The 27,068-nt window shown below is 43.3% G+C and overlaps 1 protein-coding gene across 2 annotated transcripts in view; it reads left to right on the top strand.

Moving 5' to 3' along the window:
• The window catches only part of TMEM121 (transmembrane protein 121), a 696,740-nt gene extending 682,654 nt beyond the window's left edge, over positions 1 to 14,086 (top strand). Inside the window, exon 5 of one of the 2 annotated variants that reach the window (XM_069208841.1) lies at positions 10,458 to 14,086. In XM_069208841.1, the coding sequence (XP_069064942.1) occupies positions 11,288 to 12,226 (939 nt within the window). In that variant the 5' untranslated portion in view covers positions 10,458 to 11,287 and the 3' untranslated portion in view covers positions 12,227 to 14,086. The remainder of the gene's footprint in view (positions 1 to 10,457) is intronic. The other variant, XM_069208843.1, reaches the window with a different exon arrangement.
• Positions 14,087 to 27,068: the final 12,982 nt, after the last annotated feature.

Genomic DNA, 27,068 nt, shown 5'->3' with positions numbered 1-27,068 from the left:
GATGATATGTACATGGACTGATACTGGTGACAGATATGTATTTGTCAAAGGGGGTTTGCTTGGATTCATATTTATGGTAGTCTCCAGTGGAGCTCCACATTGCAAGGAAATCTGGCGATTAGTTATGCAGGATGTCAGCCTTGCACAAGTAATAGGTCAATAATTATCCTCTGACTGGGAACCAAGTACCCAATTGTAGCTCTTGAATCCCTAGGGTGGCAAAGCAGAGCAGTCCAAGGACCTTCTAAGTGGAGGTGGTGTGGGCCAGTAATCACCATTCGTAGGCATGCAGTGACAACACTGAATAAATGATTGTCCAGTCTGTGCTTTTTCTTTGAAAAAAGAAATGTACATTTAATAAACACACACTACAAAATACCACGCAGTAATTTACAAATATATACATGAGGGAGGTAGAAATACCTTTGGTGACATTCTGAAATCACATTTGACCCCAAGTGGGTCATGAATCCCAAAAATAACAATACTCATTCATATACTTCATAGCACATTACAACATAAGAAGGGTGTCACTAAATAATGAAGGCCTATTATCTTTGCCCAGGTCACCAAATTAAACGTCCAAGAGTCACATGTTCAAAATCATCTCTCTATCACTGAAATCAGTACATATGTTTTACAAGCAATCATCCTTGTCAATAAAGCAGTGCAGTGTTCATCAAAAATCACTGTCAACAATAGATTTTAAATAAAGCATTGTCAGGCAACATAACGTGTTTATGTCTTTCTTCAACTGCTTCAAACCACAAAGCATACAACCATATGACTAACAACTAGAGATCCCTGCACTCCCAGGCTAAAGAACAAAAAATCCAATCTTAGAAATACTTTGAAATTAATGCTGAAAAGCAAAAGCCTGAGGGCTATAGATTTTTTGACCCTGGAAACTTAAGACCATTTTACTAAAGACACTTCTGTGTGGCTGCTGCACCTCAAGCAGATACTCATGATCCCTTTTTGTATTGTTGGTAGTGCCCCTGCCATCCCCAGGGCCACCACATTGTGAGAAACGTGAGTGGACAAGCCCCACAGGGCATTGTGGGGCACTTTCGGTGGAGCTATAAATGTCATGAGCGGCCTCAGATGCTTTTTTCTCTGGTACAATCTTGCTGTGCATCTTTTTATTCTCTTTTCTTTTGTTCTCCTGGGGCGCCAGGAGATCCCACATTAGGGGGTGTGGTGGGAGCGCCAAGACTCATGTGATCCCAGCTTGCTCCCCACATGCCCTCCTCCTCGGGTGTGCGAGCCAGCTGCATTCTCCTTGTTGCTTCTGCTAGGCGGTAGCAGTTTGGTTCCTTGCTCCTGTCCGGGACAGGAGCAGCACTGTCCTACTGCTTTAGAAAAGCATGGGCAGGGAGGCTGAGGGCATCCCCTGACATGGACACTAGGGTGGGCAATGTGCATGCTTTGCAGGCACATTACAGTCCAGGAGATGGTGTCCTCAGACTATAATCCATCAATAAATGCACAATGTTTCTTTTCTTCACCTCCCAGGGATGAGGTCTCAAGCCTCAGGTTTTTTGTTATGTCACGCCCAGGGAGATGGGGGCCCCAGAGGAGGGGGCCCTATGCATGCCCATTTCTCCTGGCATGTTGCAAAGAGTGTTGTAGCATCTCCCTGTAGAAATCATAGAAGATGTGGTAAAGCCCCACAGGCTCCATTGCTGGATTTTGAAGGCAGGGTAAAATGGGAGAAGCCTCTAGGTGGCATAACCCTGGCCCTGTTAGGCTGTTTTCCTTGTGCTTTGATTCATTTTACTCCTGGTGGTGAGCCCTATCTTACCTACAGCAGGTCTGGCAGGCCTCCTGGACCTCAACAATGGCACACCTTGCAGGGGCTGGTTTTACTGGCTCCCTGTACCATCTTTTCTCCTTTGTTTGGTTTTTGGTTCTTCTCTCTTCCCACTTGGGCACAGAAGTCCAGGTCTTCCCCCAGCTGGTCCTTAGGGAGGGTAAGCGAGCCCGCATCATTGGTCCTGGCGAGACCCACTGGTCCTAGGGGTAAGCTGCTGATAGAGTATTTAGTCCATTAAGTCATCAGGGGGCTTGTGCTTCCAGTTGTCCATGGTGTTGCTGCTGTCTAATCCCATGGTCCAAACTCTCCTTCTCTCCATTGTGCAAGAGTTTATAAGAGAGGATGGAAAGGTTTAGACTGACTGTTTATGCACCAAGCTACCAGAGCATGAAGCATAGGTTAATTTAGTGACTTTCTGTGGTTCACCCTGACAAGGATTGTGTTTATTATTTAACAACAACACTGGTGTGCATATATGAGTACATAAGGCTCATTTCAAGCCTGGGTGCATGTTTGTCTTAGCATGTCTCATAAAACCCTCATTAAATTTCCTTAAAACACTTCCAGTTTGTAGTAAGTATTCTCCAGTTTCCAGCCACTCCCCATTGTTGTTTTGTTAAGGCAAATTATGCCCTACTCCCCTCCCCTTCAATTTTCCCTACCTCTCTCTCCTCTGACCCTCATGCATTGCCTTGTACTTATTTGGAAGTAGCCAAATCACATCAGTTTGATGTAGATGGTTTTAAGGCATGGGTAGAGTGAGAAATTGCTGGGCCCACACCATCCATGGACCCTGATGGTATACAGAAAACTGTGTGCCTAGAAACAGATTGTTCTTAAACATAACAACTGGGCAGGGGTCAGCCTGACAAACCCTCAACTGTTGTTCTCTCTGGAAGTAGGTGGCAATAATCTTCGTGTTCATTGCTCCTGCTCAGTGCTTCTACTTAAAGCTCTCTTTATCTCTTTCTCTATACCTCTCTCTACCTGCCTCTATCGCTCTAGGTACCTACCTACCTACTCTTTCAACACTCTCAATTTCATGTATAATTTACCTTTCCTTACTTTTCTCTCAACATGCTTCTCACTCCATCTCTCTGAACGTTACCCCTTTCTGACTGTTCCTCATCCCTTTTATTAGCTCACCATTTTCTAACTTACCTCTCTATGTACCTTATTTATCTATTTACCTCACATCCTGTCACTACCTGATCTCCTCCCACCCCTCTTCTCTATCTCTACCTATCCTTTATATCTATCTCACTAATTGTTCTCTATCACACCTCAATACCATCCTCTTTTTCAATGACTGTCCTTTCTTGATGCCTCTCTTTCTCTACTTCTTTTTTCTATAATACCCTTTCTTTTCAGCTTTCTTTCTCTCTCTCTCATTTCTTTCTGTTCCTCCTTCTCAATTTCAGTTACCCTCGCTACTACACCTCTCTCTTCTGCTCTCTCTTTGCCACCATCTCTACCTGTCTACCACTCTTCTCTCCCTTCTTTCTTTTTACCTCACAACTTTCTCTGTGCCTTTCTCTTGATATTACCTTCTGTATTTCAACTCGCCATGAGTGCCTCAACTTTCTTACTTCCATTCTCTCTTTGTACATCTGTCTACCTCTGTCCCTACCACTTTTCTTTACCTAACTAGCAACTCTAGCTCATACTCATCCTCCACATTAAGCCTCTAGGGGCTCTGTTCACAGATAACTGCATCAAAATCCACTAATATGCTAATGATATGCAACTCTACTTGAAAGTCTCCTTCAGGTATAGATATCCAATGCCTTAAACACTGCCTTCACCTCATCGGGACCTAGATGTCCAGTGCCTTCCTGAAGCTCAGTCCCACCAAGGTAGAATCCCTTCTATTTTTCAAGAACAAGCAACAAATAGTACAATCCTGGCTCAATGACTTAAATGATGATGGATTCTAACCCCAAATTTCAACAAAATCTAAGTCACTTACATTCACTCTGGGCACCAACCTCACCCTCACGGTAATCATCGTCTATCTAGTATGATCTATCTTTTCTAGAGAAAGTGAAACAATTTCTTCTGGAAATAACCTTCAGAATTACAGTTCAAGCCCCTGTAAACTCACATCTGGACAGTTGTAAGCCCCTGCTCCATTGCCATCCGGACTCTATATTGTCTCCCACTTAAAGGCATCATCTGTTATCCATGACCTGCAGAAATATGATCACAGATTCGCTATCCTGATGAAATCCTGATGAAATCCCAAAACATCGTTAAGACAGCTGCATCATTTACAAAGCCATCACACCAATGCCCCTGCTTATCTTGCAGACACGCTCACCAACTCTAGTGGTTCTCAGCACACCCGTAGCCAGGACACCATTAGATGACACCCGGGATCTGGAACAACACCCCCATGAGAACCACTTCAACGCATTTTTAATTTAGGAAAGAGTTGAAGACACCACTTTAAAGAACACTTCATCAGAATGTGGTAATAGTACATGTCTGATCCAAGAATCCAGCTAGCTTTCCTCTCACTCATTGACTGCATGCTTGCCTTTGAACCTGTACAGTGCTTTGCTTCCTGTAGGCTACATTTGCACTATACAAATACCACATACATATATACCATACATATACCGCTAGCTCTTCTTCTGTCTCTCTCTCTCTCTCTCTACCTCTCTCACCTTACCTTTTTGCATCTGTCTCTAAATCGCTTCATTTTTATCTGCGCTTCATCTCTCCATCCTTTATCCTTCTCTCTTTACTTTTATCTCTTTCTCACTGCTCTCTTTACCTCACCAGCTTCTCAATATCTTTTCACAATTTGCCCTTCTCGTTTGCTTAACACTTTCTCTTCCTTGCATCTCTCTACTTCTACTCCTCATCTCTCTGTCTGTCTTGCTCAACCTCTCTTTAACTCGCCTCTCTTTCAACATAACCTATCTCTCTCCAGCTCACTCTAAAGGGACCCAACCCCACTCCCGCTGTCTAAGTTTCATTGTCCTTAACTCTACTGCACTCTACGTCAGTCTAAAGCGTTGCTTATCTCACTACCTTTTGTTAACAAACTCATTGTCTTTCTACCTCAATGTATCTTTCTTTCTTTCTAGCAAGTTCACCTTCTACTCTTTATCTAGTGCATCTCCTTGCTCACTTATCTCAACCTCTACCTCCCTTCTCTCTCTACTTCACCCTTCTCAATACACTGTTCTCTTTACTTCCCTATTCTTCATCTGCCTCCAGGCCCTTCCCATTTCTCTTACTCTGCAGATTTGGAGATCACTGTCTTGCCAAATAAATATTCGCTTAGGGATAAGAGAGAAGGAACACGGCTGGGGAACATTATTTAGGAGAACATTATTGTGTCAGATTTCACATAATGCAATGGTGAGCTGGTTTACACTATTTTAATTTTCTGATTCAGATGCATGGTAATAGAAAACGTAATTTTAAAACGGTTTTAAACATTGAAGCAACATACCTCAGATTCCGGAGAGACCTCATAACTTCCTAAAATGAAGCAATCATTGCACCCTCTATGTGTTGCTATGGATTTCCATAGATTCCATACAATCTCATATATAAAAAAAAATCCAGGTACGACACTTTACCTAAAAACTGACTGTGAACAGCCAGCTGAACAAAACATTTTCTTTTAAAAAGATTAAACCAACACAAAGAGTAAGAAGTAAAACAGATATGTTAACTCTTACATAAAACCTTACTGTAAACAACTAGCTAAACAATACATTTTCGAAAAAAACACAAACGGCAATAAGAAAAGGAAGACATTTAAAAAAAAATCATGCATCGACAGTCGTCACAAACCACTCACATTCACAGAATTCAACATTCCCTTGAGGTAATAAGATGTTGTGTCGATGTGGACTGTGGTTGCCATGATAACCATCAGGCAATGGACCGAGCGGGAACTAAGGTCACAGCGCCCTCCGTCAGAATGGTTGCATATGTTGGAACCCAGTGCATCTATACCTCTGAGGCTGAAGCTAAAACAGCAGGGTTTTCGTGATCATAATGTTAGTAATTGTGTTATGTTACTGAAAATGTTCATACATTGCATGGGATAGTTTCAAGGCCTTGCATCTTGACTAGGAGACAAGGAGTCCCTTACACGTTTTTCTGCTTTATTTATGGTGTGATTTTGAGAAAATAGCCTTATAATCCTGCCCCTCGATTATAAAAAGGGTGGCATTTGCTAATTCTTGTAGTATAGATCTAATCTTCATGAGAACTTGTTCTGATTTTGTGCATAGGTGTGTGACATTTGCTTAATTTGCCTTTGCATAACAATTCGAAATTGCAGGAAAATTCCACGAATTTAAGCTTAATTATATGAAATGTTAATTGACCATTTAGGAGTATTTGTTGTGTGCTAAAAACAGAATAAAAACACAGTTGCTGTGAACCATAGCCATTTGCGTTGTGGTTGTACAAGTTTGTCTTATGCTTTGGCACTATACTTTTACTGGAAATGGTGATAATTACAGGATGTGGCATAATAACGTAATTTCAGGAATTTTAAACCGCAGTTTCGTATTACCATAATTCCAAACGTGCACAGGTACAGAGTAGGGGTCTTCCTCCATATGCAAGGTGGTCTGGTCCCTTGCAGATAATGAATTACTTAGGGGGTGATTATGACTCCGGCGGACGGCGTTACTATTGAGGAAAGTACTGCCAACAGGCTGGCGATACTTTTCTCCATATTAAGACATTGTCGGTTTGGCACAAGCCAAACCGCCAATGTACCACACCGCCCGCCACGGTGGTAACGACCGCCGTGCTGGAGACTTCAGCCTCCAGCCCTGCGGCCGTCACTAGCCCGCCTGCGGGATTATGACCCAGCCTACCCCCATGGTTTTCGTGGCAACCTCACCGCCACGAAAACCATGGTGGTAGGCACTATCAATGACAGGGAACTCCTCCTGTCACTGATAGGGGGTCTTCCCTGCCCCCTCCCCCTCCCCAGGTTTCCCCCCCACACCCCCCCTTCTTCAGACCCCCCCTTCATTCACACACCTTCATACACACACGCATTCACACACTCATTCCCACATTCATCCACGCATGCAGACATCCATTCACACACACACATCCACACACACATACATACAAGCACACAAGCATTCACACAACACAACATTGGCAAAGAAAGGCATTTGTTTTGAAAGCAGCTGTTTGGGTGTCAAGTTCCAGTGCTTGACTCCCACCCCACTCCCCACCTGAAACCATGTCTTCTGGAAAATAATGTTCTACCTATTTTTTTTATCACAATTCTAGTAAATGTGCATTAAATAGGATAGTGCCTTGAATCGGTAAAGACATGTGAGAAGTACAGTTCAAACAGGGGCCATTTTAACCATTGACTAGAGCTGAAACTTTTCTCTCTACTGTTCAGACACCAGTCTGTAAACTTACAGATTGCAGGCATCCATGGACAGCCTAAGGTTACAGGATTCAAACTCTGGCTGCTGCCTCTAGAACTCTTATTCCTGGAAATCTAAATGTGTTTATCCAATTATTCATAGTAGAACTGCTGCAGGTGACTGTTAGTGACAAACAATGCTATATTTCTGTTTCTTTGAATATTTTGGGAAGGTTTGGTTTTACTTGTATATTGTGACAGGCAAAGTTATATGTGAATATGGTGGCAGAGTTCATCATAACACAACAGTTTATCTTGCAAGTATAGATAACTGATTTCATAAATACCTGTCGAATGTCTGATTGAATGATGCAATCAATGATGGAATGCCTATGCTTCTAGGCTCATCCTCAATCCCCCCTTCTTTTCCCTAAACATCCTCCAACTAGTCCTTTGTGTTCATTCCTCAAAGCATGTTCAGTCCCAGGTGGGCCTGTTTTAGTATTGCTAATAGTGAGAAGTTGTTTGTGCCAAGCACAGGGGCTCGTTAAACACAGGCTTATGCTCAGTGTTAATCCAACTGGTAGATAGGCAAATTCTGATCTATTCATCAGTAAAGCAACATTACTGGTACATAATGGAATTTCATTACCCAGTCTAAACTTACACCATATTGAACCAGATTTTAGATGTGGGAAAATGCCCCAAAATTGTGCAAAAGTACGTTTTTGAAGTAAAGCCTTCTCCTAAATAATGTTTAAAAAAAAAAAAAAAAGAATAAAACAAGCATTTTCAAAGCCAGAAGTCTGGCTTTTTTCAACTTTTTGATAAAAGTTTAGCAAATTTGTATGTGTTGGTCCTGATGTCTTGTGTGTATGTTGACTTCAGCTTGGGGTGTTACAAATATAAAAGCTGAGAGTGTGTTGCTTATGCTGGACAAATAGCATTAGCCAGAGCCCCCTTCAGCCACGATTTTGGGGCATGAAATAGAAAATTGTCCCTCATCAAAACACACTTTCAATAAAAACTTTGTAAAACAAAATTATAATCATTAAGCATTCTTGCCAGTGTGTCTGCCACCTTAAAGAAATGTAAATGTGTGAAATTGGCTAATCAGGAACCCAAAGCTGTTTGGGAGGCCTTCAATTGATGGAGACATTTAAGACTTCCTGGTGCCAAAAGATTTAAGGCCTGATTTAGATCTTGGCAGAGGGGAATCCTTCATCACAAACGTGACAGAAACCCCGTCCGCCATATTATGATCCCAATATAGCCTATGTAGATCGTAATACAGCAGGTGGGATACCTGTCACGTTTGTGAAGGAGTATTCCATCCGCCGAGATCTAAGTCAGACCCTTATTCTTTTGGAGAGGTGAATTAAGGACATTACCAGCTGAGTTTTACAGGTGCTCTTCATTTAAAAACAAGGTCTGTAATAAGTTCAGTCTAATTGCATATTACCAAAATATACATTATGAATGTATTGTTTTTTTTTTTATAAACACATGGGGCCTGATTCACAAAGGTAACTTACAATTTTGAGTAATGTTTTTACTTGTGAATAATTGTAATACTTTTCTGTATTTACAAACTACACTTTTGTAGTAACTTTACACTTTTGTTGGAATTTAGACCTAGTGGAAGGTTTGTAGTAAAAGGGCTTTCTTCACAGATAAATACTGTCCCCAAAGAAAAAAATTGCAATTGCACACGGTAAGGACATTTTACCATTCAAAGTTTTACTTTATGTACATAGAATAAGATTGTAAAAATAAAATTGTAAAAATGTCTTATGGAGAAGATTTTTACTGTTTCTTTAAGAATCATCTTTGACTATAGTTTTTAATTGTTTATTTATAATTATTACAGGTAGAACATTTTTGAAATTTTAAAATTAAAATTCTTTGCGATTTTCAATAAATTTGTTTTCCTTGGCACACATGTGGTCATTCTGGGGTACTGTAAAAAGTGTCAGGAACTGACTAAAAATGATGAATGCCACATGAACTGGAGCTTAACTTTGGAAGATGTTTCTCATCATAGGGTTTGGCAACCAAGGCCTGTGCTGTGAAAGTTAGGAATTAAGTACTTTGTGTGGAATACAGCATTGTGCGGGATTCTTCTGTTCTTCAATAATTAGCGATTGAATGGAGGTCTGATAGCTGAGTTATTTCTATGGCTATCACAGTCATGAAAGTGACAGAAATTCTGAATGCCTCTGGTAATGACCATGGGTGATGACCCATTCAAGTAGCTTTTTAACGTGAGTGGAGTAAGTGATTTAATGGAAAACCAAAATGTTGTACTTATTTAATTAACACATACCTATTAGTACTACGACTTTCTTGCCAACACAGCTATTCAAACCTTTACCATCTTGTTGTGAAGATGACATATCACAGTTTTAAGAGCAACCTAACCTCATTAAATGATGTGAAGCCTGCATAAGGTCAGCTGACTGTTTGTATGTTCCCCTAAGTCTGCAAGACTCCCAGTTATGTTTGGAGGTGAGCTATTAGAGGAACCTACTAGAGGAAGACCAGATCTATATAAAGCCTCTTAAACAAGAACCACAGACTAAACTGGCTGGCAGCAGAAGAGAGGGAAATGCTGCTCTTCACCTCACCTAGGCCTACCTAGCATTCTTGCAAACTTGGTTCACATGCATGCCAGAATCTTTATGTTTTGGCTCTGCTCCACCGACCATCTGCTGTTGGGCATGTTTAGGAAATCACCAAATAAATTGAGAAATACGTTTTATATTGCCTTCTAAATTGTACACAAACTTTCAGTTGCTCTTCCAATAGATCCCCAGGATGCATTACTGACTTGGTCAATAAGCAGTGGAGTTATTGATACATGAATATTCTCTAAAGGTATCTCTGCAATAATTTCAAAGATTGCTTAGCAGGCATCCAAAATACATTATTATACCATTGCATGCTGAGGCAGAATATCAGTGTCCCAAGAAGGCTTAGGCTAGCATTCTTCACCCTTATCGTGAAATCTCCAATCGAGTTTGACGAGGGGATCTTGCCTGTTAATGAAACATTGGAAAAAGCAAACCAAAGTGATATGTTCTAATTTTCTAATTGGTGGCCCCAAGGACACCCTGGACCAATGGGTTTATTTCAAGATAAAAGTTCTCTTAATGGCATAGCCTTAAAGTTAGCAGTCACAATTTAATATGAAGCAATGCTGACAGACTTGTTTTCTGAATTATTGTACTCCTTCACTCATTATTGTTTTTTTTCTTTTGTCTCATTCAGATCCCTTCAGCCAACTAAAAATGCAGAGACGTCAAAAAGGATGAACATGCAAACTCAAACCACTGGCTTGCTTCAGGCAAGTGACTTCATAAAATGAGCCAACAACAAACTGCCCAAGATCGAAGTTCATCCCAAGACCGACAGCCTGTTGCCACTTTCTCACTCTTGTGAGCAACTTCCAAGAAGAGATGCATCTCTTTCTGAGCTTCTATTCCTTTCTAATTCCCTGAGTATGCACCGCTGAATGCATTGGAGTGACCAGTCAGCAATTACTGTTAATTTGTGAGGATCTACGCCAAAAGAGTTGGCCCACTGCCCAAAGAAACATTAGCTACATTGACTGGTCCAGCACTACACCAGCACTGGTGACAGGCATTGATTAATAAGCATAGGAGCAGCATTAATAAAAGTGTGCTGTGTTGGATAAAAATCTCAGAACTAAATAAAATAGTGTTGATGATACTCTAAATAATAAGTTAAAAGCAGTACTAAAATGACAGTAGGAATGGCAAAGAAAGGTTACATTGTTTAAACAAGGGAGTGACACTATCTTAATTTTTACGGGATTGTTTGGCTTCTCAAGAACAAATTTACTCATCATATTTGGGGTATGTTAGCTTCAACAAGTGACTTTTTGACTCTCAGCCTCACAACGACAATTTTCCGCTTTACCTCCACAAATCACTTATGTACCCAGAAAGAAATCCCTGTTTGTATTCCGCCCATGTCAATTTACTGATGAGAGGAGGTTGAGTAAGGTCCACTGCACCTCCCTGATGAAGGCCTGCAAGTGAGTGCCAATTGAGTGAACTGTGTTGGTGATACTAAAGATGGTGCTGCCTCCACCAGACAAACGTCACGTGTGTCTTACGACGATAGTCATCATGACCAGCATGGCCTTCATGGATGCTTATCTTGTGGAGCAGAACCAAGGACCAAGGAAAATTGGAGTCTGCATCATAGTGCTTGTGGGAGACATCTGTTTTCTTATTGTGCTCCGCTACGTGGCTGTCTGGGTGGGTGCCGAAGTGAAGACAGCCAAGCGAGGATATGCCATGATTTTGTGGTTTCTCTATATATTTGTTCTGGAGATCAAGTTATATTTTATATTTCAGAATTACAAAACAGACAAAAAGAATTTAGATACTGTTGCAAGAAAGGCACTGACCTTACTCCTGTCCATCAGTGTACCAGGACTCTACCTGGTGCTGGTTGCTCTTGATAGCATGGAGTATGTAAGAACGTTCAGAAAAAAAGAGGATTTGAGAGGTCGTCTCTTCTGGGTTGCGTTGGACCTCTTAGATATTTTGGACATTCAGGCTAACTTGTGGGAACCCCATAAGACCGGCCTACCCATTTGGGCTGAAGGTCTCATGTTCTTCTACTGTTACATACTACTCCTTATTTTACCTTGTGTTTCTTTGAGTGAGATAAGTATGCAAGGCGAGCACATCGCCCCACAGAAAATGATGCTGTACCCTGTCTTGAGCCTCGTGACCATCAATCTTGTTACCATTTTCATCCGGGCAGTGAACATGGTCCTTTTCCAGGACAGCAGAGTCTCAACCATCTTCATTGGCAAGAACATCATTGCCATCGCCACCAAGGTGTGCACGTTCTTGGAGTACAAGAAGCAAGTGAAGGAGTTTCCTGAGAATGCCATTGCTCTAGAACTGCAGCAGAATTCAATTTCCCACAATCAGACTATTCACAGCACACAGGGGGTTTCTCAAGAGCAGTCGCCATCCCGTGAGATACTGGACACATGACATCATCCCTCATTTTCAGTGACTGCTCAGCCTGTCCGTGAGTAGGGTAAAGCTCTAACACTAGACAGTCCTCAGAGAACCACCATGAGAGACAGGATGGGCTTGTCCTGCCAGTGGGAGCACTTCCAGGCACAAAAATAATATTTTACTAAAGCAATGGAGTGTCCCTGGAACTCTTCACCTCAGGAATAACCCCTTTTACCCTAGGTATCATTTCAATAAAACCAAAAGACTTTAAAGCTCCTTTTAGCTCTTTCACAAACACATTATCGTGAATTTTTGTGTTGGTGAGATATGACCCAATTTACTGCTCAAGAGAGGTCTTTGTAATTCTAGGAGGAAGAAATCAAGATGTTCTTGCATTCATCACCCAGAGCAACGAAACTAAGAAAACTGTTACATTTGTGTTTTAAATCTCAGTTTACAATTTCATAATGCAGTGATGAATAATTTCCTACACGGTCTGACCCTACTCTATGGTTTTGTTGGTATTTTGAAATATATACATACTCCTTACTATTGATCTCAACTTGGTAAATATTCCGTGAGTGATAGGAACCAAGAAAAATAACTTATCAAGAACAATGCCTGATGAGGGTGGAAAATGTATATCTTCAGCTCATGGGTGTCCAATGTACCTCCACATTCGTCAGATCTTCACTAACTATGTGAATGAGCTAGATTCATTGCCTTTACATTTATTTTATGTGGTTATCTTGATAATCTTGTCCAGATCTGACCCTCCTGGACATATGCTGGACACCCCTGCGTAAGCTGCAATAAGATATATCTTCAAGGATGAACATTTGACAGGGTATTGGCAATCTATTGATGGTAAGCAGCAGTCATTTAAGACAACTTGACAAAATGTATTATAGTTGTTCCCTGGTTTGTGCATATCGAAAGAAAATTTAAGGACTTCCACAGTGGACCTTTCACCAAGCATCAGTACTAACTTTGTAAGGTTCTGGCCCAATGCATTAATTTGGGTGGACATGGCTTTTGTAAGTGGGTTCATTAATTGGATGTTATTTCTGCCTATCCTCAAGTGCCAGTCACTGAGATAACTGGAACTGCCCACCCACCCTTGGCCAGTTTAGGGAAGCCCCTCTGTTTATAAATAAAGCATTCTTAGGCCCTTTTATATTTTTTAAAATTCAACTAAATATGTCACGTTTGTTTCTGTTCCTGTAGCTTTGAACGCAACAATGTGTACAGCAATTTAATTTTTTGTAGTTTTCTTTTTTAATAATGGTGAGGAGCAATGAAAAAATGTCCGTTGCACTTGAATAAAAAAACTGAAAGCAAGATAAAAATTATTTATTCCCTTTGTCATTTTGATTTGATTTTAATGGATTATGTACTTTTGTGCTATTTTGTTTTTTGGCCTCTTGCCTTGTTGCCTTGTTGCTATGTTCATGTTTTTTTAATCAAAACTGTTTAAGGGGACTGTATCCCTAACGACGTATTGTAAACTGTCTAAAGAAATTATGCCATGGGAACAATGAAGCAAATGACAATGGAGGGCGTTTAATCAAAAAATACTAAAAATACAATGCGTACTTGAATCATGGAATTACACTGTTGTGAAATCCGAAACAAAGACATTCTTCTGACATTTATGACACTCTTTCCTTTCATTGTAAGATGCTAAATTAAGTTTAGGTAAAGGCTACATTTCAGGACAGCTTCAGGTAAGTTCCCTACACCAGTGGTTCTCAACATTTTGACTTCTGTGGGACCTAATTTACCATTACTCGAACCTGGGGACCCCCACTGAATTATTATTGGAATCCGGGGACCCCCTACTGAGTCATTACTGGAAGGCAGGCACCTTCAATATGGTCGATGATTTGAACCAAAAAACAATACACAAAAAAATACAGAAACAAGCATTCATCAAACAAATACACAAATGATAACACATTTTACTTAATTTGCATACAAATATAAAAATGTTAATTTCAATAGGAAGGTTGGAGCTTGTCTAAATTCTATTGAAGCCACACTTCATCTACACTATATTCTGTTTGGTGCACCTGCACTGCTCCCACAAATCAATCTGAAAACACTAATTTAATTTTCAGCATCCAATTTAAAATTCCTTGACATTTACAGTACATTTTAAAATGTTCAATATTACATTTAGCCACTTTGTTTAGATACACTTTATTAATCTGTTCATATTATTTAATTTTCTAAGCAGTAATGGACTCCTTAAGGAGGGTTTGTGGACCCCCAGGGATCCCTGGACCACTGGTTGTGAACCACTGCCCTACACAACAGAGTTCCTATTTTAATGCTGGTGCTCACCCTAGGAAAATTGGGAAACTATGTTATTGAAAACTTTGGAGGACTTGGGTTGTATTATGTGTTTATGTTACTATATCTTATAGAGTGCACATAAACTGACCAAACATGGCTCAGGATTTCATTGATAGGCTTTCTTGAAGAGGCAAGTCTTGAACATCTGTATTAATCTCCCATAGTTGGGAGTAGTCCTGAATTCCAAGGGAAGTGAGTTCCAAATGCGAGGGGCAATGACTGAGAATCTGACTCCACATGTCCTTTTCTTTTTAAATTGAGGGGTCACTACATAGTGTAGATGAGTTGATATAAGATTTCTAATGGGGGAGTACTTATGGATGTGGGACTTAATAAAAGCTGGACTTTTCATGTGCAGGAATTTGAAAACTATGCAACATGTTTTAAATGTGGATCTCTGGGCAGCTGGGAGCCAGTGAAGATATTTTGTTACTTGAGAAATAAGGCAATGTCTGGGGAGTTAATAAATCAGCTGAACAGCTTGGTTTTGAACAAACCGGAGCCTACTGGTAAGATAGTTGTGAAGGTCCAGATAGAAACAACTGTTGTAGTCAATTCCTCACAAAAACAAGGCGATCATGGCTGGGACCCAGGCACTAACATTGAGAAATTTCTTTATCTTCTTAACTCTGCAGAGTTGGAAGAAGCAGGATGATATCACTGTTCCAAGTTGTGATTGCAGGGAGAGATCCTCATCAATGATAAACAAAAGATTTTTTACTTACTTCTTTGGAGGAAGGAATACCGATCTCAATGGGCCAAAAGGAAGGGTTCCAGAGATTGAGCTTATTTTTGGTGATTACTATCTCTGTCAGAGTTTAGTTTAAAAGGATTGCTGTTCAACCAATCCCAGATAAACAGCATAGTATCTTGGAAATGCAACTTGGAATTAGGTGTATTGTCAATTGTGAAGAGAAGATGCATGTTATCCGCATAATTATATATTTTAACTTTCATGTTTTTGAGAGAGTGAACCAAGGGGCAAATATATAAGTGAACAAAAGTGTGGAGAGAGAGGAAAACCTTGTGGCACCCCACAATTTAATTGTATTTTAGGGAATATGAAGGGGGATGTCTGACTGCTTGTGATCTGTCTTTTAAAAAAGAGACGATCATATTAATTGCCGAGTCCTGAAGTCCTGCAGCCCTGACACAGTCAACCAAAAGGTTATGGTCAACCATGTCAAAGGCAGCTGAGAGATCAAGTAGAGCGAGGGCTTTAGTAATACCTCTATCAGCCTCGTCTTACATGTCATCCACTACCAAAAGGATAGCTTCTTCTGTAAAATGAGCCAGATGAAAGCCTGCTTGACATGGATCAAGAAAATCTGAATCCTCAAGGAAGAAACTGAGGTGTTGAGCTACGTGTGCCTGAAGTATTTTTGCAAAGAAGGGGAGCAAAGAAATCAACTGGTAATTGTTTTTAATTGAGGGGATCCTCACCTACTTTCTTTTATAAAGGAAAAACTAGTGCCTCTTTAAAGGAACTAGGTTATGTTCATTGATTAAGGGACAGATTAAGGAGAGACAGTGCTGGTTCTTGGAAAAGTGGGAATACAGTTTTTAATACTTTCGTACGGGGAGGGGGGGGGAGATATCTGCCAGATTTAACTTTTGTCAGTTGCACCAGTAGACCCTCCTTACTGATCTTGGGAAAACACTACAGATGGCATGTGTTTTTAACATCAGGTGGTGCAGTGTTGTGCAGGGAGTTGACGGAAATACTCTTTTTAATAGTCTCAATCTTCCTGATAAAAAAGAATTGAGAGGGTCACAGAGCTATTGGGATGGTGTGATAGGTAGGGTAATTCTATCAGGATTTGAAAGCTCTGAGACTATTTTAAATATCTATTTTGACTTGTTAGAGGAAGTCAGAATTTTACTTGTAAAGAAAGTAGCTTAGGCTTGCCTGATCAGCTGTTTGTACTCTTTAAGTTGTCTTACAAAAGTTTCCTAAAGATCAGGAGAGTATTTATTTCACCATTTGCATTTAGTGTGCCAAAGTTCCAGTGTGGCTGCTTTCAGCTCTTCTGAGAACCATTTAATGGCGCCCATCCTAATGTCTCATCTGTTTTATTTTTCCTAAGGGGAGCATAAATGTTGCTAGCCTCCACTAGCCATTCCCTGACTGCTTCCTCATAACCGTCTATATCTTCCTTAGGTGTTTGAAAGGATTTTTCCCACTAGTTGCAAAAAAACATTAAGTCAACTCGTGACCAATTAGTGGTTAGCGGACCAGGTCCTGGCAATGGTTTAGGAAGGGCAAGATCTGACAGCAAAAATGTAATCAAATGGTGATCTGACCATACACATGGAGCAATTGTCAGACTTTCCAGAAGGAATTTGGTGGTCCAAATTTGATCCTAGGTATGACTTTTAATATTTGGTGGGCTTAAATACCTGCTTTTCTAGTTTTAAACTGTTAAGGATAAAGCTGCTTGCTGGCCACCTTTTTCCTCATTTGCCCAATAATTCAAATCACCAATTAACAGTAAATTGGCTTGATCAATAATGAGCAGGGAAATTGACTCTGCTGGAAGTTGAGGAAGTGGGGGTCTGTACAGAAGAGCATGTCAAGGAAGGGGTGGAGGATTGAACTTTATTCACAAGATTTTCAACTGAAGGTAGACTTAATGATGTCAAGTTAGTGAATTTAATATGTTTCCTAATTACTGCTGCTACGCCTTTGCTAATTTTTCCTGCTGTTTGTTTGCTTGTAAAATATAATAATCGGTAGGAAGGGCTGATAACATATCTGGAGACGACTCGTCTGCAAGCCAAGTTTCGGTTAATAATAACATATCTGGTGCTACTGCATCCAATAAATGGAATATTCAATCTGGTGTTTGACAAGGGAACATGTATTAAGGTAACTCACTGAAAGTTGGATGGAATTTTGCATGTGGGTGGTACTGGTGAAGCTGTTTGGGCTGAGGATTCGTGAGGGTTAAGGTAGATTACAAATGATAAAAGTGGAGTCATGGATATTTAATAAACCTAGTTTGTGTAGTTTCAGGTTGAGGGGAGGGGTATATATTCAAGTTTACTGAATCGAGACATTGGAGCTCTTTCGAGGAGCAGGCGATGATTTTGGCCTTATGGCTGGCCCGGGCCCAGCCAGACAACTTTAGAATCCAGTTACAATAAGTACAACAGTTAACAATTTAAAAAAGAAAGTGCAAAGTGCAAGGATACTTTTTAAAAGAGATGCCACTTGAACAGAGTTAGTGGTGCCTCCTCACTTCGCATTAAATAGGCTTGGACCCTAAAACACTCTATGAGCCTCATTACGACCCTGGCGGGCGGGGGAGAAGTGGCGCCATACCGCCAACAGGCCAGCGGAAAAAAAAATGGAATTATGACCATGGCGGTTGCTGACATGGTCATCCGCCACTTCTCCACTCTGACTGCTGGGTTGGAGACTTCGGTCTCCAGCCCGGCAGCCGTCACCAGACCACCGGCGGTATCAGGACCCTGCATACCGCCATGCATTTCAGGTGGTTTGGAACCGCCACGAAATCCAAGGGAGTAGGCACTATCAGTGCCAGGGAATTCTTTCCCTGGCACTGATAGGGTCTCCCCCACCCCCCGCCCCCACCCCTGAGTCCTCCCCCCACCCTCCATCCCCTTGCCACCCCCCAAAGGTGGCAGGACCCCCCCTCCCCACCCCAATATGCACATACACACACCCCCTCCCCACCCCCACCCTCAACATGCACATACACACACCCCTACACGCACACATACACTACAACACATACCCGCACACATATAAACAGACATGCACACATACCGACCTGCACACATTTCCCATAAACACAACACACCCCCTGCATGCATACACGCACTCACAAACCTCCTCTACATACTCAAACGCACACCCCCATGCACTCACACAACACTCCCCCACCTCCCCCCCTAACGGACGATCAACTTACCTTGTCCGTTGATCCTCCGGGAGGGGACGGGATCCATGGGGGCTGCTCCGCCACCAGCACCCCGTCACCAGAACACCGCCATGCCGAATCATGGAACGTGATTCGGTGGGCGGTGTTCTGATGACGGGCGGTGGAGGTGGAGCAGCCTCCACTTCCCCGCCAACCGCCAGTATGGCTGCTGGCAGCTCTCCATCTGAAAAAGGACGGAGGGCTGCCAGCAGTCATAATACGCTGCGCAGAAAACTGCCTGCACTGGCGGTCTTCAGAGCGGCAGCACCTCGGCGGTCTTTAAAAAAGACTGCTGAGGTCGAAATGAGGGCCTGTATGCCTTAGCTCTAAAAACGATTCTAATGGGTTTGCCCACTAGCCAATCATGTTTCAACTATGCTGCCAAGTAACACAGTGCGGGTGTAAGTCCCGAATCCAATAACAATAATTAAAACAGTTAACACTTTAAAGAAGAAAGCACTGAGTGCATTGATAGTTTTTAAAAGAGATGCTGCTTGAACAGAGTTACTGGCGCGTCCGCGCTTCACATTAAATAGGCGTGGAGCCTAACACACTCCGTACACAATAGCTCTAAGAAGGCTTCTGTCGTCTATTGGTTGATGTAATGGAACCTTGTATTCAATGTTCTATTAGAATGTCATGATTTGAATTCCTTGGTCAGTTTATTTAGAGACTGACAAGGAGACGGTCACGTTGGAGCAGGCTGATTAAAGAAACTACATGAAAGAACTCGCCAACCCCAAGTCCTGCTCCATCGACCCCCCTCCTTTGCAAGACCTCTGTGACTCCCTCGCCACTTTTTTTCATTGCAAGTTCTTAGACATCCACTGCAGCTTCAACTCCTCGACCCCCACGACCACCGTGGCCACCACTAACCCCAACGCACCCAGCCACACCAACTTCTTGCTTACCTGGACCCACACCAATGACGAGGACACCATCAATACCGTGAGCACCATTCACTCTGGATCACCCTCCGACCCCTGCCCCCACCATGTCTTCAACAAAGCAAGCCACATCATCGCCCACCAACTCCGAATGATCCTCAACAGCTCCTTCGAGACCGCCACCTTCCCGGAGAGTTGGAAACACGCAGAAGTCAACGCCCTGCTAAAAAAACAACAAAGCAGAACCCGGAGACCTCAACAACTACCGGCCCATCTCCCTCCTACCCTTCCCAGCGAAGGTCATCGAGAAGATCGTCAACGGCCAACGGACCCGCTTCCTGGAGGACAACAACACACCAGACATCTCCCAATCCGGATTCCGTAAGAACCACAGCACTGAGACCGCACTCATTGCCACAACCGACGACGTCTGGACCATGCTCTACAAAGTCGAAACCGCTGCGCTCATCCTCCTAGACCTCTCGGCAGCCTTCAACACTGTCTGTCTCCACACCCTCCGCAAACACCTCTACGATGCTGGGATCTGCCACAAGGCCCTGGACTGGATTACATGCTTCCTCTCTGGTAGAACTCAGAGAGTCCACCTCCCTCCTTTCCTGTCTGAAGCCACCAAGACCATTTCGGCGTTCCCCAAGGATCCTCTCTCAGCCGAACTCTTTTTAACATCTACCTGGCTCCGCTCCCCAACATCGTCTGATCTCACAGCCTCAACATCGTCTCCTACGCGGATGACACCCAGCTGATCCTCTCACTCACAAAGGACCCCGCCACAGCAAAGACCAATCTCCGCTATGGACTGCATGCCATCGCCAACTGGATGGAGAAGAGCCGCCTCAAACTGAACTCGGACAAGACTGAGATCCTCATCCTCGGCTCCAACCGCCCTGCATGGGACGACTCCTGGGGGCCAGCCACCCTAGGAACCTCACCAACTCCCACCACCCACTCGCGCAACCTAGGTTTCATCCTAGACTCATCGCTCACCATGACCCAGCAAGTTAACGCCGTCTCATCTTCTTGCTTCAACACCCTCCGCATGCTTCGCGAGACCTTCAGATGGATCCCCCCCGAAACCAGAAGGACGGTCCCCCACACCCTCGTCAGCAGCAGACTGGACTACGGCAATGCGCTCTACATGGGAACAACGGCCAAGCTCCAGAAGAAACTGCAACGTATACAGAACGCCTCCACATGCCTCATCCTCAACATCCCACGCCACAAGCACATCTCAGCCCACCTCAGAGACCTACACTGGCTTCCCATCAACAAGAGGATCACCTTCAAACTCCTCATCCACGCCCAAAAAGCTCTTCACAACGCTGGCCCTGACTACCTCAATGAGCGACTCACCTTCCACACTCCCATCCGCCAACTCCGCTCCACCAAGCTCGCCCTTGCTACCGTTTCCCGCATCCATCGAACTACAGCCGGCGGCAGATCCTTTTCCCACCTCGCCGCCAAGACCTGGAACTCCCTACCCGTCCACCTACGACAGACCCAGGACCTCCTGACCTTCAGGAAACGCCTCAAGACCTGGTTATTCGAGCAGTAGCAACCCTTCCCCCACACCCCCCCCTCCCAGCGCCTTGAGACCCTAACGGGTGAGTAGCTCACTTTACAAGTGATTAATTGATTGAAACAACCTGTGTATCTTCGTTCATTTACAACAGCTTCTAATTGGTTCCCCCCAGTAGCCAATCTTGTTTTAGCTATATCGCCTTGTATCATAGCGCAGTTATCACTAGAAGCGCAAGTTCAGAATCCAGTTATAATAACTACAACAGTTAACAATTTTAAAAAGAAAGTGCAGAGTGCAGAGATAATTTATAAAAGAGATGCTGCTTGAATAGTGTTGCCAGGGTTCATGTCCGCAATCCAAAATATTCTAAATAAGCACAACACGCGTGTATGATTTTCTCTGCGGACCATTCTAAAGGTAAGATGACTTCTAAAACAAAAATGCAAAAACTAATTTTCAAGGTACACCATGCCTTAATTTTGCTGAGAGTTTACACAACTTTCCCAGCATTGATTGAATCTGTTCTGTGTTTACAACATATCAGTCGAAAAAGATCTTTCCCTTTGCTAAGGGGTTGAGGGCCCAAAATGAATCGTGGCATTGTTATGAACTGAGTAACTTCGGCTATCTGTATGTGCAAAAGACGCCTGTCTCCAAAATCTTCCTGTGTTTGGACACACAAACACAATAGGGTAATTTGATCACAAACTAAGGTTTATGTCTAAAAAAGCTTCCAATTGCACCAACAAGGAATTCAGAATACAATTCCTGGCAGACATATATATTTCACTTAACTACCCTAAATGTTTATCCACAAGAAGTAAATCCCAAGAGAGTGGTAAGTGGGCATTACAAGGCTTAATTTTCCTTGTAAATTAAGGAACACTACAATCTTGTACATTTGTGTGCATTCACAAACCAAAATTCGACCCTTTGTCACACAGAAGATGGCCGGAGGGCACTGCAGCCAACTAAAGAGACTACTCTTCGAGGATGAGAACTGCAATGAGTCATTCCCAGAATAGTTGGTGCTATAGGAGAAGGGCTTTCTTTATGGGGAAATGTAATTCGAAGAGAATAAAAGGAAAACTGTGCATTTACCCAGCCAACTCCATTCCCAATCTGTGTAATTCCGCGCTATATAAAAAAAACCTTACTCTTAAGAATTTCCTTCTTTCTTTAAGTTGACAGTAGGCAAACAAATTCGTGTTCCTGACAATCAACCGAAATCAGTGACTAGAAAATGTGACATCTGTACTATACTCAAATGAACACACGATGGCATTCATTTAGAGTCAAGACGTGCGTTAAGGTGTTTTCTGGGAGTTATTTGGAATGTTTGTCCCCTTTTACTGTCATGTGTCCCAAGTGAAAAAATACTTGCAGGAGGAGTTGCTCAGTGTACAGGAATATATTTGGGAAAACTTGTTTTGACAATCAGTAACATGTTTTAATAGAGTACTCAAGCGAAAACGTGCCACCCATGTACTTTCATCATTATTAAGGATATGCGTGGCAATTTTTTTTTTTTCGGGTGAGGGATTAAACCAAATTACACAAAATTATGGGACATATTGAAGAAAAGTGGTTCTGCACCCAGTGCAGCGGCACTTTTCTTGCGCCCCTTAGCCCCCCACTAACGCCACCATGTGTGCGCCATATTTAACATGGCGGTAGTTAGGGAACTAGCATCAACATTTTTGACACTAGTTTGGCACTTTGCCAGATTAGCATCAAAAATGTTGATGCTAATACTGCAAAGCACCTAGAAGCCCAGTGAAAACAATCGGAGTCTCATTTTAAATCCTACTCTGTGCTGGCGTTAGAAATGCTGAAAACAAATGGCCATTTTTTTCGCCCCCCCTAATAGGAGAGTGCCCCCCTTGCATACATTACTGAACCAATCTCTCCCCTATGGTTCATTTGCTGCAGATTTCTAAAAAGTGGTGGCCTTGGTGCAGTTCCGTAAGGTAACAAGCAAGATCGACACTATGGGGGTCATTCCGACCCCGGCGGGCGGCGGGCGCCGCCCGCCGGGCGGAAACTGCCCAAACACCGCCCCGCGGTCGAATGACCGCGGGGACCATTCTAACTTTCCCACTGGGCCAGCGGGCGATCTTCAAAAGATCGCCCGCCGGCCCAGCGTGAAAGCCCCAGCAAAGATGAAGCCGGCTCCGAATGGAGCCGGTGTATTTGCTGGGGTGCGACGGGGGCAGTTGCACCCGTCGCGATTTTCAGTGTCTGCCAAGCAGACATTGAAAATCTTAATGGGGGCCTGTTAGGGGGCCCCTGCACTGCCCATGCCAGTGTCATGGGCAGTGCAGGGGCCCCCAGGGGCCCCACGACACCTGTTTCCGCCAGCCTCTTCCTGGCGGTGTAAACCGCCAGGAACAGGCTGGCGGGAAGAGGGTCGGAATTCCCATGGCGGCGCTGCATGCAGCGCCGCCATGGAGGATTCCCCAGCCGGGGGAAATCCGGCGGGAAACCGCCGGACCCGGCTGGGCGACCGCGGCTGTCGGAATACCTGATGTAGCACCGCCAGCCTGTTGGCGGTGCTACCTCCGGCCTCCACCCTGGCGGTCTATGACCGCCAGGGTCGTAATGAGGCCCTATATCACTTAACCTCCACCTGAAGACAGGTATTGCCGTTTCTCCTTGTTGAACTACTGCAGCTTCTTTCTCCTGGCAACTTTGACAGAAAGTCATTGGGAGGGTATGTTGCTGAATGCGCAGTGAAGGGAAAGGTGATCCCCTGAGGCACAGAGTTGGGGACAAATGTAAAACATAGACAAGTTCATGCTTAAAACTTATTGCCAGGGACTGCATAGGGAGGTGGACAACCCAGCTGCATAATATCATAGACTGCGGTGAGGAGCTAACCCTGGTAACAATTGACTTGGAGAAGGAATTTGATACTTTGAGTTAGTTTTATCTATTGAAAGTGTCCCAGCCGATGGGGTTTGGGCCAACCTTTAGTGGCTGTGTCCAGCTCTTGTACATGAGCCATATGGCATGGAGCCCAGTCAAGAGGGAAGCTGTTGAATATCTGGTTTGCTCAAAAGGGTTCGGTACAGGGCTATCCATTGTCCCCTCTTATGTCTGCCATGGCCCTGGAACCATTGGTGTTCCAGATCAGGAAAGACTTACACCATTGGGGGATCAGAACTCGGGACTGGATTCATGTGGTGTCTCAGACTTCACTGCCTCAACTGCTGCACCTGCTGGAGGTATTTGGTGAGATTTTTGATCTTTGGTTCAACAGGCACAAAAGTATTCTTCAACCCCCCCCCCCCCGGGGGATGGGGTTGGCTCAACTGAAAGTGTAGCACCTCCACAATCTGGAGATTGAACACTTTCAGATACCTGGACATTAGGGTGGCCGCAACACCAGGCAGACAAATGGCATGCAATATGGAGAGGGTGATATAGGGACTTTGTGCATCGGTATTCTTCTGGTGCACACTCCCACTCTATATTATGGAAGAGGTGGTGGTGGCTCAGATGGTGCTGCTGCCACAATTTTTGTATCACCTACACACAAATTGTCCTCTGAGACCTGACATCTTCAAGCTATTACACAGTATCCTAGTATTTGTGGTGTGAGCTGGCCTTCGCTGCAGGGATTGCTGGAGGTACTCTACGTGGATCGGGAACTAGGGGGCTTAGGGATACCGAATCTCAAATTATATAATTTTGCAGCCCACATACAATGTGCAGTAAGGTGACTAATGGTGCTGAAGAGCACATGTGATTGGGAACCCCTCTCTGTTCTCCTAATGACAGAGGTGTGACTTAGGTCCTGCCATAATATGTGTTATGTGCCAGACAGCCCAGGTGTGGAAGCAGGTTGTCAGGAGAGTCATCAGGCACCTGCCCTACGCCCCTGGAATGTGCTGGATTATTGGTGTGAAGTGGGAACAATGAGGATTTTGCTGTCACCACATCCTCAGCACTATCAGTTAGGTCTTGTGGCTTGACCAAAGAGGAAAAAATGCACTAATAGTTTCTACGGCTGGGCTTGCCTCTAGCAAAAAGGGTGCTTGCAATTGGCTTGTTGGGCACTCAACACCTCAGTTGTGCACTGTGGGTGCTGGTCATGTTACAAAGGTCCTTAGTAGAAGAAACACATTATAAAATGGCCAGGAAAGACGAGAAAGTCCAAGATGACTTAACAACTTGGAGGGAAATCACAAAGGGCTTTGCTGAGGCGACAGAAAGAGACGTGCAGAGGGAACTTGAGAGACACTCTAAAAACTAACATGGCCATTAGCAGAAATCTGTACAACTGGAATGTGTGACAACCGTGTGGACCTCTTGGCCGATGGGTTACACCACTTACGGTCAAATTGACACTATAGCAATGACCATGACATGTTGGCTTGATGGGGAAGTGTGAGGGTAGTGGGGGGGATGAAGATACTGATTATTGTGATTCATTTTCTCTTACTTGCAATTGAAACACCATGACCAATGAGTTTGTCATTTCTTGTCTTATCATCTGCATAAATAAAGAAAATAAAAAAAAACTTTAAAAGAATATCACAAGTCCCCCAACAGTTTCCATTAGTGACTAGGAACAGACCGAAAACCCTGGGCAGCAGAAACCAGGATTGCACTACCAACTCTGGAAGATTAAATTTTAACAAATGTGTGCAGAATATAATGTGTTCCTTCTCTTGTGACCTCAGCTGGAAAACAGTAATATTAACAAACTATTTTCAATCTGTGAGCTGGGCTACGAGTACCAGAAACAAGTGCAACCTTTGCACACTTCCTGCGGAGAGGACTTGGCTTAGATGAGGTCAGGATTATGGTCAGTGAGCATAAATCTGGTTACTGCTTGACAATACTAATGCCTTGTAGATTATACTTTAGGCACTTTAAAGAGTCTGCCAGTGTAAAGGTGGTGTTGGACGTGACCCTCTCTGCATGGTCACTCTCAAACCTTTTGCCTTCTCCCAGCCGTTTTTTGCTGGATTGGTTTTTGTTGGCCTTAGGACTCTGTGCCCTTTACCACTGCTAACCAGTGCTAAAGTGCTTGTGCTCACTCCCTAAAACATGGCAAAATTGGCATTCTTAATCTACTTTCTAGTTCCTAGTAAAGTGGTACACCATACATCCAGGGCTGGTAAATTAAATACTACCAGTGGGCCTGCAGCACTGATTGTGCCACTCACTTACAGAGCTCTTTAAAACCTATCTCAAGCCTGCCATTGCAGTCTGTGCATGCAGGTATAAACTTCCATTTCGGCCTGGGAACATAAACCATTTCCCAGGCCTTCCTTTTTAATACATATAAGCCACCCCTAGGGTAGGCCCTAAACAGCCCATGGGGCAGGGGGTGTTGTTTTTAAAAAAAATTGGCAGCTACTTCTTGGTAGTGAAAAACGACCTGTCCTGGTGGTGAAACACTCTTAAATTCATTTTTCACCATTGCAAGGTCTACTGCTTCGGTAGTTTAACATTGGATCATCTTAAAATACTCTTTAGTGGTTAGGTTGGATTCTAAGTCACAATTCTAAAAATGCCACTTTTAGAAAGTTGACATTTTCTTGTGCTAATCATTTGGAGTCTGCAGCCTGTTTCCTTGGTCACATGACTAGGTACGGTTGGCAGTTGGCTTTTGTGTATTCCTTCCAGACAGCCAAACAACAGAGCAGGGGTCTTCAAACTGGGGGGCGGGCCCCACCAGGGGGGGGTGATCAAGTGATCCCAGGGGTGTGCCAGGCTCTGGCCAAAAGAAGGATTCTGCAGATAATAGTGCTTTGTATTAAGCAGAAAAAATGGTTATAGCATTTTTAAAAAGGTAACAGAACTTAACTGCAATGTTTAAAATAAGTTTAGACATAAACATTGCCAGCTTAATAGAATAATTATGAAATTTTTTGAGGGGGGGGCCCGATTTTTTTTTTCCCACTGGGGGGGGCGCAGCATTAAAAAGTTTGAAAACCACTGCAGTAGAGGGTATGGGTGTTGTTTGGATGGCCACCCTGAATTGATGAGAGGCTCAGAGTTGTCACTTGTCACACTTGCACTTCAAAGACTCTGCCTCATCTCAAACACAAAGGACTTTACAGTAGCCTATTACGCCTGCAGACAGACTAAAACCAGGACAGGGAGGCAGGAAGTTCCAGACACTTCTG

The sequence above is a fragment of the Pleurodeles waltl genome, chromosome 9 (assembly GCF_031143425.1).
Source record: "Pleurodeles waltl isolate 20211129_DDA chromosome 9, aPleWal1.hap1.20221129, whole genome shotgun sequence".
NCBI lineage: Eukaryota > Metazoa > Chordata > Amphibia > Caudata > Salamandridae > Pleurodeles > Pleurodeles waltl.
This window is presented reverse-complemented; position numbering and strand designations above follow the sequence as displayed.